This window comes from Lycium barbarum, chromosome 1 (assembly GCF_019175385.1).
Source record: "Lycium barbarum isolate Lr01 chromosome 1, ASM1917538v2, whole genome shotgun sequence".
Classification (NCBI taxonomy): Eukaryota; Viridiplantae; Streptophyta; class Magnoliopsida; order Solanales; family Solanaceae; genus Lycium; species Lycium barbarum.
Genome location: NC_083337.1, coordinates 16,837,261 through 16,856,025, shown reverse-complemented (window position 1 = coordinate 16,856,025; position 18,765 = coordinate 16,837,261). Strand labels below are relative to the sequence as shown.

The 18,765-nt window shown below is 38.4% G+C and overlaps 1 protein-coding gene across 1 annotated transcript; it reads right to left on the bottom strand.

Moving 5' to 3' along the window:
* Positions 1-16,840: 16,840 nt before the first annotated feature.
* LOC132610158 (uncharacterized) lies at positions 16,841-18,313 on the bottom strand. Its single transcript, XM_060324450.1, has 3 exons — positions 17,924-18,313; positions 17,702-17,854; positions 16,841-17,626 (listed from the first exon to the last, which is right to left on the bottom strand). Exons 1-3 carry the CDS (start codon positions 18,311-18,313, stop codon positions 16,841-16,843), a joined length of 1,329 nt encoding a protein of 442 aa, XP_060180433.1.
* Positions 18,314-18,765: the final 452 nt, after the last annotated feature.

Sequence of the window (18,765 nt, the reverse complement as noted above, 5' to 3'; positions counted from 1 at the left end):
ACTTATGATTCGGCCTATTATGAGACCATCTCCTATGGCCCCGCCCATTTTGACCAATTCAGAGAAAGGTCTTCCTACCATTGAGAACATTCTATCATAGAAATCCATTTCTTGTGATCGGATGAAAACCGATACAAGTTCCTCTTCACCCATCGGGGGTTGTACCCGGGTAGCCTCTGTTCTCCACCTACTCGCATACTCGCGAAAATTTTTGGTGGACTTTTGTTTTACTTTTTTCAAATAGTACCTATCCGGTACTATTTCCATGTTAAGGTGAAACCTTTCCATGAAAGCAGCAGCGATGTCTTCCCATGTAATCCAACAGTGTATGTCTTGTGTCGTGAACCATTCTGAGGCCTCTCCGGTCAAATGAGCACTTGGTTGTCTCGGACACCGACCAATTGGTCACAGTAAACCTGTAGATGCGCTTTAGGAATGCCTGTCCCATTAAATAGCTCAAAACGTGGCACCTTGAAGCCCTCGGGTAAATTTAAATTCTGATGCATACACAAATCATCATAGCTCAAGCTCGTGCCAGTGAGGGTAGTTCTCATGGATCGTTCCAATATTGCAGTCATCTTTCACTCAAGCCTTTCTTCCGGCTTTTCTTGCTCAGCCTTTCACGCTTTTTCCATCTCCTCATAATGGTCAGTTTCTTGATCGGGTAAAATAGTGCCTAGGGTGACAGGTATATAGAAGGAAACAACAAGGTGAGTTCGGGGAATAAGGGTGGTTTTGTCGGTTGGTAACGAGATGATGCTTGGTTGTATTGTAATGCCAGGATGGGTATTTTGTGGTGTTGGGTAAGAGGGGATAGAGTGAGTTTTTTCGGGAATTTGGTTAGTGTTAAGTGGTGGTGGGGTGTGGTGCGAGGCATCGATGTGCCCATCGATTGGGGTAAATGGTATGGTGGTCACAACGGATCGGTAGGGAAATGGTCAGGTAATGGTGCGAATTCAGATATGGAAAGAACGACGGAGGCCTTCTTTCTTCAGCTGGGACCTCTCGGGCAGCGTTAGCAGCTTTGTTCCGCGCCACTTCTTCTTGGAGATGGGTAATTTTCTCAAACATAATTTTCATAACGTCTTCAGTAGGTGATGGCTCAGGCAGTTCGCGCAGAGGTGATTCTCTGAGAGCAATGTCAGTAGGGGTAGTTTTGTTCGCAGAAGAACTAGTCATTTTTGCTTTGCCTTTATCTTGTTGGGATAAGGATGCTATTGCAGCTTTGGATATTGTGAAGTATGCTAGCGTAAACATGAATCAACCCCTCTTCTACAAGAAAAGAATAACTCAAAGGCAAGCAGAGTTAGTTCGTTAGACAATGGAAAGAAATCAAGATATCACACATAAATGACAGTAAAAAAAATAGCACTTAGCACATAGATAATCATATGTTTGATTTAAATGCTCGATCGATCTCTTGTACAGGGTCTTGGGTACTTGGGCTTTGTTGAGTGAAGGGAATATAATATTTATAATATATAGGGACCGAGTCTTACGTAGACTGCCTATGTATTCCTCCGCGGGAAATCAGGCCCTTCCGTAGTTTGGTTTACATAAGATAAGACTCCCTACCTCACAACCTACCGGTGATCTGGCCTGATAGGGGTTTCTTGCGTATCTTTCCTTGGGATATCAGGTCAGCGCAGTCCCGTTTACACAAAATGGAGGGGGGGGGGGGGGGGGACAAATCCGTATTAAGTACAAAAAAAGGGATCCCCTAAAACTACCCAAAAGGTGACCTTTCTATTGAGGTCAACACAAGTTGTTTGTCCGTTCAACCCTTTCCTGGCCCTAAAGGCCCCAAATCCTAATACTGAGATAGGAGCACCATCTAAATGGAGCCTTTATGGACCAAATTCTCCAACTCAAACTTGAATGCATCGCACTCCTCTATATCGTGCCCCAAAGCTCCAGAATGGTACAGGCATATTTTGCAGTGGCTAACTCCTTCAGTATGAGCCCATCTAGTTCTGATGGGGCTAATCTTCCCGGTGATGACCAATTTCTGGAAGAAATTGGCATAAGAATCCTTAAATGCCATAAAGTCATAATGCCAAATATGAGTGTTCAGCGTAATCCCTTTGGTTGGGGAGATGTTGTCATGGACCAATAGTGAATGCGGGCCCCACATCTTGGTGATGCTTTTCTCACTACTAAAAAAATTGGAATTAGCTATGAACTTGGTCTCTAATCCGTCGCTATATTGCTGGTAGCTAATAGATATTTATCGCTAATCCGTCGTTAAACAGGAGCACATGGTGGCAACCTGTCGAAGCAAATACTGACTATCCCTTTGCTTCGAAACTTGATCATCATTTCCTCACTCATTATGTGCTTTGGTGAGACGTGGTAGGGACAATCCAACACCTTAAGCACAATGGCCCACCATTCAGGCGAGGCTGGTCAAACATACTCTATTCGTTCCTCGGGCTCTCTTTTGGGGCCTCATGGCGCAGTGGAAGTTCTTTCCCTTTTGGCCTTGACGGTGCAGCGGGGACAGCCTCCTCTGATGGACATATGGGCTCCTATGGGTCCAATTCTATTTCTTCTTCCTCGGACTCCTCCATTATCGGAATATATTCGGGAAGGACCCTTTCCCCTTGTCCAAGAAGTTCTCACCTTGAGCTTCAACTGGTTCCTTCAGCGGACTTTCCACCGAGTCCATTAACTCATTAGCCTCTTTAATCTTGGTCTTGACTTCTAGGATCTGCTTTTCGAGATCCTAAATCTTTCGGTGAAATAAGACCTTATTCTTTCTCATAACCTCTAGCTCAGGTGCGTTCTTGGTGTTCATCTTCAGATTCTGAGAAGGTTGCTAGACTTAGTATGGGTAGTTTTGTTCATTGTTTTTCTGTGGGTGAGTGGGCGGCACTTGAGATCAATTAAGCATTTAAGCGAAATATATGAAAGAAAGTAAGTCACACAAAGCAATTTATAGGATTACATTACTCGCGTTCCTAAGCATACTAATCATTTAAAACATAAATACGCCATTTGAATCAAACCATTGCCCCATAATCATTAACAATAATATTCTTCCTCCAAGGGATACAAAGATAAAGCACAACATAAATCAGCGCACAACATAAATCAGCAAAATTATCCTCTATTGGTGGATGATGAAGCCCGATCCCGGTCAGTCTTGGCCTTCTTTGCTTTTCGGAGGGTGGTCTGGATATGAAGATGGGCCGATGTCAAAGTGGCCTCCAACAGAAATCCCTTTCTCCATCAGAAATCCCTTCTATGTGAAAGCCAGTGGAGCGACTTCATCTAAAGTCTTCTTCATCCTATCATCGAGCTCAATCAAACAATCATTAATTCATGTCTCAGACTTTCTATGATGGCTTTGTCATGCTCGATTTTCTCTAAATACTTGGCATATCTGTCATCAGCTCTCCTCTGAACCAAAGGGGCTCGAATCTCGATTTACGAATCCTTGTCTTGCACACAGCTATAGAGAATAGGTCTAGGAGGAAGTGTGCTGTTACACCTCGGAAAAATTTCATGTCGTTGTTGTTACTACCCGATTAGGGGGCCATAACGGGTACCCAGAGCTAACTACCGAGCACCACTCATTATGCTAATCATCTTACCCAACCTACACATACACAGACTCCAAGGCAACACATACATACATATATATAAGCTCTCACGGCTACAAAAATAATGTACAAGGATACACACTGATGTGTCTGTGAGACAACAAAGACCCACACATACGTATTTACAAGCCTCTACTAGAGTACTGAGGCATAAGGATGGGACAGGACCCCGTCATGTCCGAATATATATATATATATATATATATATATATATATATACACACATAAAAGAATATGACCATAAGTAGCACCTCCGGAGTAGTGGAGTGCTCCTGTGAATCCGCTGATAAGCTCTTACGGGTCTGCACCGTCTCCATGTCTACCTGTGGGCATGGACACAACGTCCCAAAAATATAAGGACGTTAGTACAAAAAATGTACTGAGTATGTAAGACATGAATAATACTAGCATAATAAAGAAATAATGAAACATGAGGCGAAGATATAACCTGCTTAACTTTTAAAAGAAAACACTTGTTATGCATATAAAATATACCATCATCGTTAACCTGCGTCCGGGTAACTATCACATGCCGCCCACTAGTAGTGTCATATCCGTCCATCTAGGCACGGTGTTATCTTAAGCCGCCCGCCTTAGCGGTGTCATGCCCGGCCCTCTAGGCACAGTGTAATCATAAGCCACCCGCCTTCGCGATGTCATGCCCGACCATCTAGGCACGGTGTAATCTCATCATTATATACTTATTATAAAGCATGCATTAGAAATCAATTGAATACTACAACTCTATCGGGGTGACGTAAGGTCGAGAACCCCGATTCCATTATGGAGTAGTCATGATCATCATGTCTCACCTTGAAGGAACTAGTATTATAAGGTGAGTCTAGCAACAATGAATAATATCAAGGAATCATATAAGGATCTTTGGCTTCATAGGAATACCATATCATAAGCTTTAGAATCTCTAGACTTAGACTCATCTTCATCATTGTCATATTAGCAATGCATCTCTTATATTTATTTCATGAGAAGCTCTTATTAACCATAGACTTATAGTTTCCGGAATATGAGAACATCATGGAAAGTTAAAGGAATTCATATTATAGGAGTCATGCCTTAGAAAAATAAGGGACTAGCCTCACATACCTTTATGTCTCTCTAACTATATCATATAAACGTTTTCCTCTAATGTCACTATTCTACATTCAAGAGAATTCGTACTAGAATTAGATAATCGGAAACATACTTAAGCTTAAGCTAAAGCTAACGAAAATTGGGCAGCATTTCCTTTGTTTCTACAACTTCCTCCATATGATATAACAACTCTCAAACATCAATAACAACATTCATAATACCATAATCAATAACTTCGACAAGTTCGACATTATTCAATTCTCAAAATTTCCTCTCAAGGTCATCCATAACCATGGCCATAATACAACACCACATTCATCCTCATATAATGCTTCTCCAATATTCTTAATATCATTTATAACAAGATTATACTCATATCATCTCAAGAATTATGATTCATGTCAAACTACTATTCAAGAATACCATTATTTCACAATTGAGCTCCATATTCTATCTTCTTCCATAATCTAAGTTTTTCAACCATTCAATATTCTTAATAACATGAAATGATCATAAAACTCACATTTGATTGTGTAGGAATGGGTTTTGGATGGAAATGCTTCACTTGAAGAAAACCCTAGCTCTACTTCCAAAGAAATTCTTGACTTCTAGCAACCCTAAAGAGCTTCCTTGCACTTGATTTCCTTGGATTAACGATGTTGATCTTTGATTTGCCTTGGATTTATGTTAGTGAAATGTGTGGAACCTTCTAGATGTCTTGAGAGAAGTGGTGAAGTTGGAAGAATGAAAAATTAAAAGTGAGAACATATATTTATACTTGGAAAATACAAAGCCCGACGGGAGTTATACGGACCCTTATACGGTCCGTATAATATTATACGGTCTTTATAAGTGGCCGTATTTCACCATCAGAGAAATTCCCTTTTCTATAAGGTTATACGGACCCCTTATACGGACCGTATAAATTTATACCGACCATATAAGTGGTCGTATAACCCCATTTTTCTGAAGTTAATCTCGTCGATTCGTTTGATCTCCAATCCTTATGGAACCTTCTTAGCACTTGTTTAACACTTCATTAACAATATAAGGAGTGTTATAACTCTTTCTCAAGACATTATTAAATCAACATTAGCTAGGTACTTTTCAAAATCCTTCCAAAACACGACTTATACCTTGCCTTCCTCAGCGAACTTTCTTCTCTTGCCCCAAATGTCTTTGGAATCTTAATTAGAATCGCCAAGTAACCTTTCTTAGTTGTAGGGACATTGTATTCATCTCACCCTATGTTAGTCTATCCACCACATGACGACATGGAATTTTTTGAGGTGTAACAGTTGGGCGGTGAATAGGCCAACGTAAGTTAAGGTGTATATGATGTCCCTACTAGTAAGAAGGGATACTTAATGATTCTAATCAAGATTCCAAAGACATTTTAGGAAAAAGAGAAGAAATCTTGTTGGAGAAAGTTAAAGTAGTGAATATTTTACCCCGAATGCAATGTACCAGCAGGTATTCCTGGTGATTTACGAGGTTAGAATTTGAACAAATCGAATCGGCGCAATCTAATCGGATTCAGGAAATTATGCAGACACCAGTCAGTGCCAACGGTCCGTCGACATGCCGACAGACCGTCACTGTGCACTATCAATATGTTTCTGTAGATTGAGACCTGCAGGCGCCAGTCGACCGACCAAGTTGACGGGGCCATCGACCTGTTGACGGGGCGATCGACCCGATCATCGAAATGTTTTTGCAACCAGATATTCTCAGGTGTAAGTTGATGGATCATCGACACATCGACGGTTCGTCGACCCGCTCGTTGAGCTGCTTTTCTGGAACTTTCCAGTTTCAGCTATAAATAGACGAGTTGTGCTCCAAATTTTCAGATTTCAGTCTCTCTCTAAGTCTTGAAGGTTCTAGAAAAATTCTCTCATCATATCATCACATATCCAAGGGAAATCAAGGAGTAAACACCAAGAATTTGTAGAATCAAGTGCAAGGATACTCTCTAGGGTTTGTGGAAACCTAGAATCTCTTTGGTGTTGAAGTGGGGTTTTCTCCAAGTGAAGTACTCTCATCCAAAGTCCATTCCTACATCATCAAAGGTGAGTATTGTGTTTAATTCATGTTATTAATAACATTGAGAGGTTAAAAGACTTAGATTATGGAAGGGAGGAGGATATGAAGTGAAAATATGGAAATAGTGATATTCTTAAATGATAACTTGACTTGAATAATAGTTCTTGACGTGTTATGAGTACAATCTTGTGTTGAATAATACAAATGATGTTAAAAGAGTATTATATGAGAATGAATATGAAGTTGTATTATAGGTATGATTATGGATGATTTTGAAGGTGGATTTAAGAAGTAAACAATGTTTAACTTGAAGAATTTAGTGATTATGTTATCATGGGTGTTCTTATTGATGTTTGAGGGTTATCTTATTTTATGGAAGAAGTTTTCGAAATGAAGGAAATGTCGCCAAATGTTTAGTTACTCTTAGTTGCTTTGGCTTAAGCTTAGGTATGTTTCCGGTTGTCTAGTCTTAGTACAAATTCTCTTGAAGGTAGAATCGCGAGCTTGAAAGGCAAGCAAGTAGGCAATAAAGCTAACAAGATATAAAGGTATGTAAGGCTTGCCCTTCCTTCAAAGGCATGATTCTTATATACATTGTGGTTTCTTTTCGGTAATTCCCATGACCTTCTTACATTCCCAAAAGATGAAAGCTAAAGAGTATTAAAAGTTCCTACAAGATAGAGATGTGTCCATGGTAATGATGATGATGAATCTATGTCTAGAGATTCTAAAGTTTATGATATGATATTATTATGAAGTGAGTGATCCTTACATGATTCCTTGATATAATTCATTATTGCCAGTCTCACCTTATAATGCTAGTTCCTTCAAGGTGATACATGATGATCATGACTACTCCATAATGGAATCGGGGGTTCTTGACCTTACGTCACTCCAATAGAGTTGTAGCTTTCACTTGAGTTCTTATGCATGTTTTATGATAAGTATAATGATGAGATTACACCGTGCCAATACGGCCGGGCAGACACCGCTAAGGCGGGCCGCATGTACACTATGTCTAGATGGCATGGAGAAACACCACTAGTGGGCGGCTTGAGATGGTTACCTCGGACGCGGGCTAATCATGATCACACCCTACTTACATGGTCGGGCAATTTTTTTTATATATACATATATATATATACATGATATGATGATGCTTATATAAGAGCTAGCATGCATGATCCCGCCTTAAGAGGCAAGTAGTTACAGTTATCTTCTTTTCTTATGCTTTCTATATTCTCTTGTTATGTTACCATGTATGCCTTACATGCTCAGTACACTGATTGTACTGACGTCCTTTTATTTTTGGACACTGTGTTCATGCCCACAGGTAGACAGGGGGACGGTCCAGATCCTTAGGAGCCAGATCAGCTTGCACAGGAGCACTTCCCTACTTCGGAGGTTCAGTTTTTGATATATTCTTTTGTGTATATATTCAAGCACGACGGGATCCTATCCCGTCTTTATGTTCAATACTCCAGTTAGAGGCTCGTAGATACATATGTGTGGGTAGTAGATGTCTTATGACCACCCCAGTGTATATTGTTGCATATCATTTTACAACCGTGAGGGCTCATGTATGTATATATATATATATATATATATATATATATTGCCTTGGTGATTACGTGTGTACAGGTTGGGTATGATGGTTAGCATGATGAGTGGTGCTCGGTAGTCAGCTCCATGTACCCGTCATGGTCCACTGGCTGGGTCGTGACATGTGCCTTGTAAGTCGGCCCTCAACTAATCTTTATATTCCACAACACAACCCAGACGAAACCTATCTTCGACTAGGGTATCGGGACCCCAAATCATACGACCCTTCCATTCTTGTATGCAATCCAAAGCCCTCAGTGGTTTATCAATGTCATAGTCAATGATAAAATCCCCCATGCCTAATCTGGGGCATGACTTGGATCCTCCCAAATTGTCTTAAGACCCTGGCAGGTGCATAAGGGCAAATCCCTCAAATTCCCATAAGCAGTTAAAACAGACACTTTCTACCCTTAACCATAACTTTACTGGACACGAAGTCGTGGAACATCTATGAATGCTTTCCTCTTCAATCTGGAAAAGGTGAATGTCCAACTTTGTCTATTTTGTTCTCCGAAGTTTGGACAAAAATCTCCAAGACCATCCTTTTCGGCCGGCTTATTTAAGTGTTGTTCACCCCTAACTTTGATCATGTGCTTGAGGATCCACCATTGTAGGAGTAAGTTGCAACCTTGAAAGTATTTGTAATGGTTTCAACAGAGGCTCAAGGCTCGATACAAATCGGCTAGTATGATTGGGGTTATGTCAAAGTATTTGGTTTTTTCTTATTGGGTTATGCCGTAGAAGATGGCATGGGTGAATGAAATGACTCTGGCGTCTATGGCTAAGGACTAATCTTTGGGAAAACCTATGGTTCCCAGAAAGCAAATAGTGAAAGCTAAAGGTCTGGTGGCCGTTCATTCGGCATAAGTCTTAAATTTCCCGGGATGCTTCACAAATACATTTGGGCTTCCAAACCTTTTGTATAGCTCTCTAAAGGGTATAGTGGGACCATGGGCCCAATTGGCGTAGTTCAAAGAAAGCATTCTGCAAATTTGGGAGTAGGTGAGTTTTCCTGGGATTAAGGCATTTTGGTTAGGTTTCTTCCTTCTTTTCAACATCGAGCCTACGTTAGTTAACACATCCCTAAACTCCTCTAAAGTCGGCGTCATCTCGACATCGTCCCCGAATCTAAAAATCATCCTATCTTTGTCCCAAAACCCGGTAATCACTTCTATCAATTCCTTGCAACACGTCATAGTCATAATGCATGTCAAATTCCCTAAGTGACATGAAATCCCCTTTTTCTCCTCCGGGGACATTTGGCCCCACCAAATACGCAGCAATTCCGGTGTAGTCAAGAACATATCAAAACTCAAGTTGATCGACATCTATAAAACAGAAGTCAAGGTTAATCCCCCCACCCCCCCAACTAGGAAATGGTTTCATTCACAGGCACATTACATGTTTCTAAATAGCACATAATATGAGATGCGGTATTTTTCGGGTCGTAGACCGTACTTGACACAGGGTAGTCTTCCTATCGGGTTTGGATATGTCTAAAATATCCAAACCTTCCAGTCTACTTCATATTTGGATTTAGTTTAGCTCTAACCTAGGCATATGCAAGATGGGTTTTTCGAATTGACCTTGGACCAGAGCGGACTACTCTGGGTGAACCGATGTCGGCCATTGGGTGACCGCACACCAACTTAACGTTCAACGTATTCCAAAGAAGGGGTGTTTCGAGTTTATTTGGTGAAGGCAAGGCCCCGATCCCGCGTGTCCCTTTTGAAACCATGTTTTTTGCCAGGAGTGGCGGAGTTTATGATATGAAATGAATGACAGTTATAATTATGGAATTTAAGCACATAAACAAATAAATACAGTTAACATCACATTATATTGAAACCCTTATGGTTAGAACCTAGAAAGTCCCTAGCAGAGTCATTATCTTTTACGGTTCGCTTTTACGTGGGTTAAGCATAAAAGTTACTACGAGGTTGTTGGTACTCTAATTGGATTTTAGTAGGTTTAGAGTCGCCGCCTAATTTATTTATGAAAAACTAGGAAAACCGGGTTTAAAGAATTTTTTCAAAATAAGAGGAAAAACGTCTTTTGGCCAAAGTTCGAGGTAAGGGTTCTGGTGATCCCCTAGGGAAGGTTTTACGCACCCTAGTATTACAGATCCATAGAATATGGTTGACCTACGAGCTTCAATGTGTGATTTACTGTATTTATTTGCTTAAAAGTGTTTAGTTTTCCGCAAAATTTCAAGAAAAAATTTGGCAAAAAATCCCCTAATAAAAAGGGATTTGGTTTAGAAAATCCGCGTAAGTGTTCAACTCACTTTGTTGTCGGACTAGGACACACCCCGAGATTTCTCTCGAGTAGAGTCGCTACTATTCTAATCCGAACCAAATGAGTTTAGTTCTTACGGTTTTTTATTTTTATATAAGAAAACATGGAGTATCCTCCTATATATACATACTACCACCATATATAAGCAGCAATCTACAAGTTTTGTCGTCCTCACATTCCTTTGTGATCCTGTGAAGCTGCTCCACCTGGATCTTGCTTTTTCCCTTTGAATTCTCATTTTCTCCTAATCATTTCTTAAAGACAATCCACTTGGGCCGTTTTAATTGGTGTGACTTTTTGTGGATTTTTTCTTATCTCTTTGTTTATTCGTTTCAATTTATGTAGCACTCATTTTTTTTTTATTGTTTCCCAAAAAAAATGTTACATTTTTATAATTTGAAACAACTTAACTTTAAAATTTTTATTTTGCCCTTAATAAAATGATTTATAACTACGCAAATGTCTAAGGTTTATTTTAGACCACAAATGGTGCCGCATAAATTAGGATGGAGGGAATAATGGAGAAACATTTATTACAATTATCATTTTGAAGAAGTTAAAACTTTCTTGAATTTTGGTGATTGTGTGATGTCATATTTTATTCGTGTTGAATAGGTGCGATTCTCAGGGAATGAATTTTTTTCCTAACTAATTTTATTGACCTGTGTAAGAAGATTTTGTGAACAATTTTACCCATGCCTTTGAAAAATCTATAATGTTTTACAAACACTAAAAGTCGAAGTTATTAGTTGGTATCATATAATGTGGAAAATGAAAGTAATATTATCAGTCAAGACATCTTTTATCTTTAAAAACTCTTGTTTAATTAACTAAGAATGAATATTCTTAAGCACGAGATTTATATATGAAGAATTAAACTGATAATTAAGTTTCATTTTAGTGGGTTTATTTTTTCCCTTAATTTCGTTGAAAATTAAGTTTAAATAGCCACATTTAACTAGCATAAACCTTGCAACATGAACTTCTGAGTGAAGCTAAAACTTAATAAATACCAAAAATATAATTTTGATTTATAATTAAAAAAATTATATGCACACAAATTCAAAAAAATGCTAATATTTTTCAATTTATGATCCTCACCGAGTCATAATTATTTTTCCATACTTTAAATCATGTTACTTCGTAGAATATTGAATTTTGTGGTCCCCTTTGTTACTAATTCACCTTCCAAACTTCCTTTCTTATAAATAATTTTTCTTTAAAAAAAAATATATATATTTATTTTATTTTTTTGGGCAACCACTAAGAATATACTTAGTGGATTATTTTATTAATAAGAAAAATAAATGAAAAACATAACAAAGTCTTAAAGACAAAAAAGAAACAAATGCAAACTAGAAAGGGAAAATGGACCGAGAGTCTCAAATCTTCAGAGACACCAAAATTAGGAAAGTTGCCAAGGAACCAAATCAAGCTAATCGCCACCGGTCCTCAACTTCACTGGTAGAGATGACGCTGATTTCTCCGATATGGAAAAACTCGTCGTGCCTCTAAGCTCTCACCAGGCGCTGTATATCCATATCCATGGAGTACAATCTCAGATCAATCTCAACCAGGTAAAACTCTCTTTCATCTCTCTAGCATCTCGAAATCTTGGCTTGTCATATTGAATCTGATAAAGAAGCTCAAATATATATTTTCATTTCTGCTTAAGCTCGATTGGGATGTACTGTTGTTGCAGATGTTCCTTTCTCTATCGATGTGAGCTATTGTAGACTGAATAGCAGTAATGCCTTGAATCTCCTCTGAATTCAACCCTTCTCTTGCTGTACATGACTGTTCCAAGTGTTTACCATCAAGATCCGACAGTGAACACCTATTACAGTTATCTTCATAATGTTAGGGTTAAATCTGTACTGTGAATCTTCAATTAAGCTGATTAATGACTGTACAATGAACTTTGCTTCTCATTTACTGACAATTCCTCAATGGAATGAGCCTAAAAAGGCTAATACCACCAATAGAAGCCTTGTCAATTATGAGGACCAAAGTCAATTATATACATCATTAATTCCTGTATTCCTAGCATTCTTGAGTCTTAGATTTGGAATTTGTGCTTTGTCCAGATTAAGAATTTTCCTCCCTGCACTAGGCAATTCAGACAAAGTTGAAAATCTTGATGTACCTGCAAAAACAAAAGCTACGTTAGTTAAATAATCAACTAGGGTGTTCCCTTCCCTGAACACATGTAGAATTGTCACATTGAACTCCTCATTCAGAACTTTAAGCCTTTCCACTTCTTTGATGATACACCATAGAGGTTTCCATATACCATCCACAACCTTCTTCAAAAGTAAAGAATCAGTCTCCAAAACTAGCGGTTGTAGCTCATGCTCTACACAATATGTCAATCCCACCAACATAGCTTTAGCTTCAGCAGTAACATTTGTGCTAATACCCAACTCCTTGTACTCTGCATGAACCAAATCACCCTTCCAATCCCTTACACAAAATCCATATGAACTAGGCCCTGGATTACCTCTTGAAGCTCCATCTGTATTACATTTAAACCACCTCTCATTGGGTAACTTCCAGTAAACAATCTTAGTAACTATTATAGGCTTATAGTCCTCTAGGAATCTTACCAGATCAGGCCACAAGAAAGGAATATTCTTAAGCCATGGATACTTTAACTTAGTAAGATAGTATTAATCTCATGTACTACCCTTTTAAAGCTCACCTTTCCCCCATGCTTAATTGTATTCCCCGTTTTCCATAATTCCCAAGTTATCATACCTAGAACAACATATAGAATAGGTTTAAGTTTTTCAGCACACTGAATCTTCCACCATGTTCTTATAACTTGATGAATTTGCACTAGATTGATCTGAATTCCCACTGCATTTCTGAAAACTTTCCAAACTGCTGATGCAAAACTACTTGTTAAAAATAGATGTTGCATAGTTTCCTGTTGAGGGATGGTACAATAATAACAACCAGAAGTCACAGGAATTCTCATGCTCATTAGCTTATCTGCAGTAGGAAGTTTGAATTTCCACAACCTCCACAAGAAAAACGTGATCTTAAAAGGAAACCCTTTAATCCAGAACTTTTTAAAATCCTCTTCCTCATGATTCCTGTGCCTCAGAATCTCCCAAGCACTATTAACAGTAAAATTTCCTAAGCTTGTTGGCATCCACCAGGGCCTATCCCAATTACCATGCAAATGATCAATATTAATCTCTGACTTAATGCGTTCCACAATCTCTGTAGGAAAAGATTGTTGCAACAAGTCCTCCTTCCAATGACCGTCTTCTACCAAATCAGCCACTTCCTCCAGATCTTCATTAAGAGGATATTCAATAGGTACCACATAGTGAAAGGTTCCCAATTTGGTCCAATTCTCATACCAAACATTTGAAGTTCCTTATTTAATTTCCCACCATATTTCATGTTTTATTTCCTCCCTCACTTGTAGCATCTTCTTCCACACTTGAGGCCCCCCTTTCCATTGCATTATCGTAGGAATCACCTTCTTACAATACTTGTTCCACATGTAGTTTGCCCATAAGGTTGTAGTTGTTCTAAATATCCACCATAACTTTGCAAACAATGCATTGGACACGTCAAACAATGATTTAAAACCAAGTCCACCTTCCTGAGTTGGTAAACATACATCATGCCAAGTTGCCCAGTGTTTACTTCTCCCCTCATCCTTATTACTCCAAAAATATCTAGAAAAAATTCTGTGAAGTTCATTAATCACAAACTTTGGAGGTGCCAGAACATAGAGAAGGTGAATAGGCATACTCTGAAGAACACTTTTAATCAAAACAGCCTTTCCACCAAAGGAGAGTAGTTTTCCTTTCCAAGAATGCAATCTTCCCTTCACTTTCTTGATAAGATCTGAATAATATACTTTTTTTTTCCTTGAGTGAAAAATAGGACAACCTAGACAGGTAAAAGGAAATTGCCCTTTAGCAAAACCTGTAATCTCACCAACTGATTGTATCAACCCATTCTCAACATTAGAATGCATGAAGAAAGAGCTTTTCCTTTTGTTAATAAGCTGCCCAGAAGTCTGTTCATACTTACTCAACATTTGCATAATACAGTTTAGAGAATAGGAATCAGCCGATGAAAAGATAAGAGTGTCATCAGCATATGCTAAGTGGTTTAAAGGAGAAGACCACTTAGGCATCCCATATCCCACAAATCTATTGTCATCAAATAAAGAATTCAGAGCTCTTGATAAAACTTCTGCTGAAAGTAAAAATAAAGCAGGAGATAGAGGATCTCCTTGTTTCACTCCTCTAGTATAATGAAAGAACCCTGTAGCTTAACCATTCACTAGAACAGAATACCAATTATCTGTAATAAAACTCTTGATCAAATTGATTATGTGCGTAGCAAAACCCATTTTCTTGAGAACATGCAATAAATAATTCCATGATACTCTATCATAGGCCTTAGTCATATCCAATTTAATCACAACATTAGTTGGTTTCCCTCTGATTCTGATATCTGATACTATCTCCTGTGTAAGCAGAATATTCTAAAAAATGCTTCTTCCTTTCACAAAACCAGATTGATTTGAAGAAATCAAAACTAAGATTATACTTTCCATTCTATCATGAATTACCCTGGAAATCACCTTGTTAATAAAGTTGGACAAACTAATTGGTCTCATGTTAGAAAAGGTCTGTACAAGCTGCTTTTTTTGGAATGAGAACCAAATTAGTATGAGTAATGGATTTAGGTAGCCTAGCCCCATCAAAAAAGGCTAAAACTACTGCAAGCACATCATTCCCAACTATATCCCAGCAGTGCTGATAAAAAACACCTGTAAAACCATCTGGTCCACTTGCACTGTCCCCATTTAAGGCAAAAACTGCATTCTTAACTTCTTCCGTTGATGGATATGAGCATAATTTCATATTCTGCTCTTGAGTCACCATACTAGGTACATGTTGAAGTAATTCAAAATCATCAACTTCCCCTTCCCGAGTGAATTGCTTCTTAAAAAAGTTTACTGCTTCCTCTGAAATAAGCTCCATGGATTCCAACCACACGTTATTGTCATCTTGTATTCTATTCAGCTGCAATTTCTTCCTCTTTCCAGTAACATAATTGTGAAAGAAATTAGTATTTCTATCACCTTCTGAGAACCATGAGAAACCAGCCTTCTACTTCCAGTATTGTTCTTCCAGACACAAGTACTTTTTCAATTCAGCTTGAGCTTTTTGGAGAACAATTTTGTTAGTTATACTAGGATCCTCTTCAAACGATTATTCCTTCACTTTTACAATATCCTCCCTTATTTCCAATTCTTTGAATATATCACCATATGTCTCTCTACTCCACACTGATAGTGCCCCTTTAAGATTTTTCAGTTTCTGCTTGAAAATCAAAAAAGGTGATCCCTTAAAATCAGTGTTCCAATGTTGAGCCACCAGATTCTTGAATGACTAATGTTGAGTCCAAAAGTTCCGAAATATAAAAGCTTTTCTAATTGAAGAAGCCACTTCCCGACATGATAAAAGGAGAGAAGCATGATCAGAACCCGTTCTTGAAAGATGCTCTACTTCTATCTGTGGAAAAATATTTTGAAACTCAATGTTAACCACAATTCTATCAAATCTTTTAAAAATACAATCATCAGCCGCTCTTCCATTCCACCAAGTAAATAGAATCCCTTTGAAACCCATATCAAACAGGCCACATGAGTTGATACAGAAGGCAAAATCTTTACATTCAGCTAGCATAACTGGCAAACCTCCCAATTTCTCTTCCTCAGATAACACCACATTGAAATCTCCTCCAACCATCCATGGTAAATTTATAGAAGCTGCTATTTGATACAAATCATCCCACAATTGTAGTCTTTCCCCTTCATTACATTTAGCATAGACAAATGTTGCAACCATCTCTTTATCAATGCTCTGATGGTAAAGTTTCAATGTAATTTGCTGCACTGAATTCTTGATAATGTCCCATTGAATTGAAGCATCTACAAAAACCCAAATCTTCCCATTTATGTTAGAAATGGCTGATTCCATCCCTAAGCTTCTCTTGTACTTTTGAATATGTCTACAATTCTATAAAGGCTCCATCAGAGCCACAATAAAACACTTCTGCTGATTTTGAATGTTGATTAGTTGCTAAAAAGCCTGTTGTGTATGAACAGACCCAATGTTCCAGTTAAGATCTTTAATCACCAATGATAAGAGCTTTAATCATCATTTATTCTTGGCTGAAGCAGTTCTCTTTGGAAGCAACCTTTTAGTTTGTAATGCTTCATGATTCTTACTCCTTTTTCCACTGATAGCTAGTGCCCTTGGAGAGATATCTTCTTCTCTAGCTACTTTATGGAAATTATTTGATTTGCCGTTGATTTCATTATCCTCCTCCGATTGTTGTATCTCCTCTGAGAATTTCTGTAACTCTTCTTTAGTCACTTTGTGTGCCACTATGTCTTGTAGAACTGCTTTTGATTGATTATTTTCCATCTTTACTTTCTCCTGACTGATTTCCTGCTTTTCAGGTACTGTCTTAACCACCACTTCTGAATGACTGTGTGATTTGGCCTTCTTTGAAGCTGCAGAAGTGCTTTCTAGTTTCCGTGAAGATTCTACATTCATCTGATGTTCAACATGATCAACCAGGTGATTGTGAGCTTCATCACCTCTTTTATTTATTATGTGATGCTTCAGTCCAATATTAAACTCCTCAATTTCAATAGATTCAACCAGATTGTTCTCCTTTTGAATGCAATTATCCCCTCTTCTTTGGCTTGATTGGACTACCTTGACTGCTTCATCGTCTAATTTCTCTGTAGTACTGTCCTCCTTATTTGATTGTTGCAGTGTAGTATCATCTGGAGGTTCCTCCTCCATGTTCTCATTCTTTTGTATGTGCCTTGCCTTACTCTCCCTAGTACTTAACTCCTCCCCATTAGTAATTGATGCGCAAGATGACACTTCTTGCTTTTCATTGTTGTTATACTCTAGCCGCTTGTCTTGTGACTGAATTTAATTTATATATTATCATGTATTTGCTTGCTTTCAGCCTCTTAAGTTTTGTTCCTTCTCCTTCACTACCTCTTGCTCAGTAGCATCATCCAGGATCTCCCTCTCCAAGTCATTTTCATTCTCCCCTCTACCATCTTGATTAGCTGTTGTATTTGAGTCATTCCTGGACTCAGTCCCCTCTACCTCCTCTATTCTGTCCCCCCATTTCTTTCCAGCCTCTAACTATTGCATTGTATCATTTGTGTAGCCTTCCCCTCGGTGATTGAGAAATTTACCAAATTTTGCTTCTACCCAAGGTTTGGAACTAGTCCCCTTATCATCTATGCATTTGTTTGCTACACACTTCTCCTTAGTAATTATCTGATTATGTGCACTACTGGTACTTGTGACTGCATTATTGTTGTTTTGCTCCTCATTGATTGCATTATTATTGTTTTGCTCCTCATTGTTCTCTTCCACTCCTTCATTGTTTAAGGCATCAAACTTATTATGTGTTTGTACCCGTACAATTGCATGTTCTGGATTATTAACAGCCTTCTTTGTCCCCTTGTTGTCCGCTTCTTTTCTTCTACTATCCTTCTTAAAATTCCACCTTGGTACATTTCCCACCACCTTTCCACTTGCTAAGGTCTTTATGGGATACTTGTGCTTCTTGCTTTGATGAAAATTCTCCTTTCCCATTATATCTTTCAACTCTTCCCCCCCCCCCCCCCCTCCGTTTATTGTTGCTTTCACCAGTAACTATTTCCTGCTTGTCTTCCTCACTTTTCTTATGCTTGTCTTCCTCACTTTTCTTACTGTTTTCCTCCTTTGCAGGCAGGCCTCAATTCAAGATTCAAAACTCTACACTCCATCTCATCATGTCCTTGAAGCTTGAATTCAAAGCAGTATTTTGGTATATAATCATACCTAATATTAACTGTATCAGTTCTTTCTTCCCCTGTGCTTTCATTGATAATGATTATTTGCACTGATTTTGGCAAATCAGAATTCAAGTCAACCAAAACCTTTACTCTAGCACAACTTGGGCGAGTCTTGTTAATTGTTGCCAAGTCCAAATGTAAAGGTTTACCAACAGCACTGGCAAGTGAAAATAAAGATTCTTTTACAAAAAAAGTAGGCGAAAGGTTAGG

Excerpts from the sequence above, each read along its gene's own strand:
- LOC132610158 (XM_060324450.1), bottom strand. The coding sequence starts at position 18,313 with ATGGGAAAGGAGAATTTTCATCAAAGCAAGAAGCACAAGTATCCCATA. Across the intron at positions 17,855-17,923 it reads GGACTAGTTCCAAACCTTGG|TTAGAGGCTGGAAAGAAATG; the intron begins GTAGAAGCAAAA and ends ACAATGCAATAG. Across the intron at positions 17,627-17,701 it reads ATGATGCTACTGAGCAAGAG|TCACAAGACAAGCGGCTAGA; the intron begins GTAGTGAAGGAG and ends AATTAAATTCAG.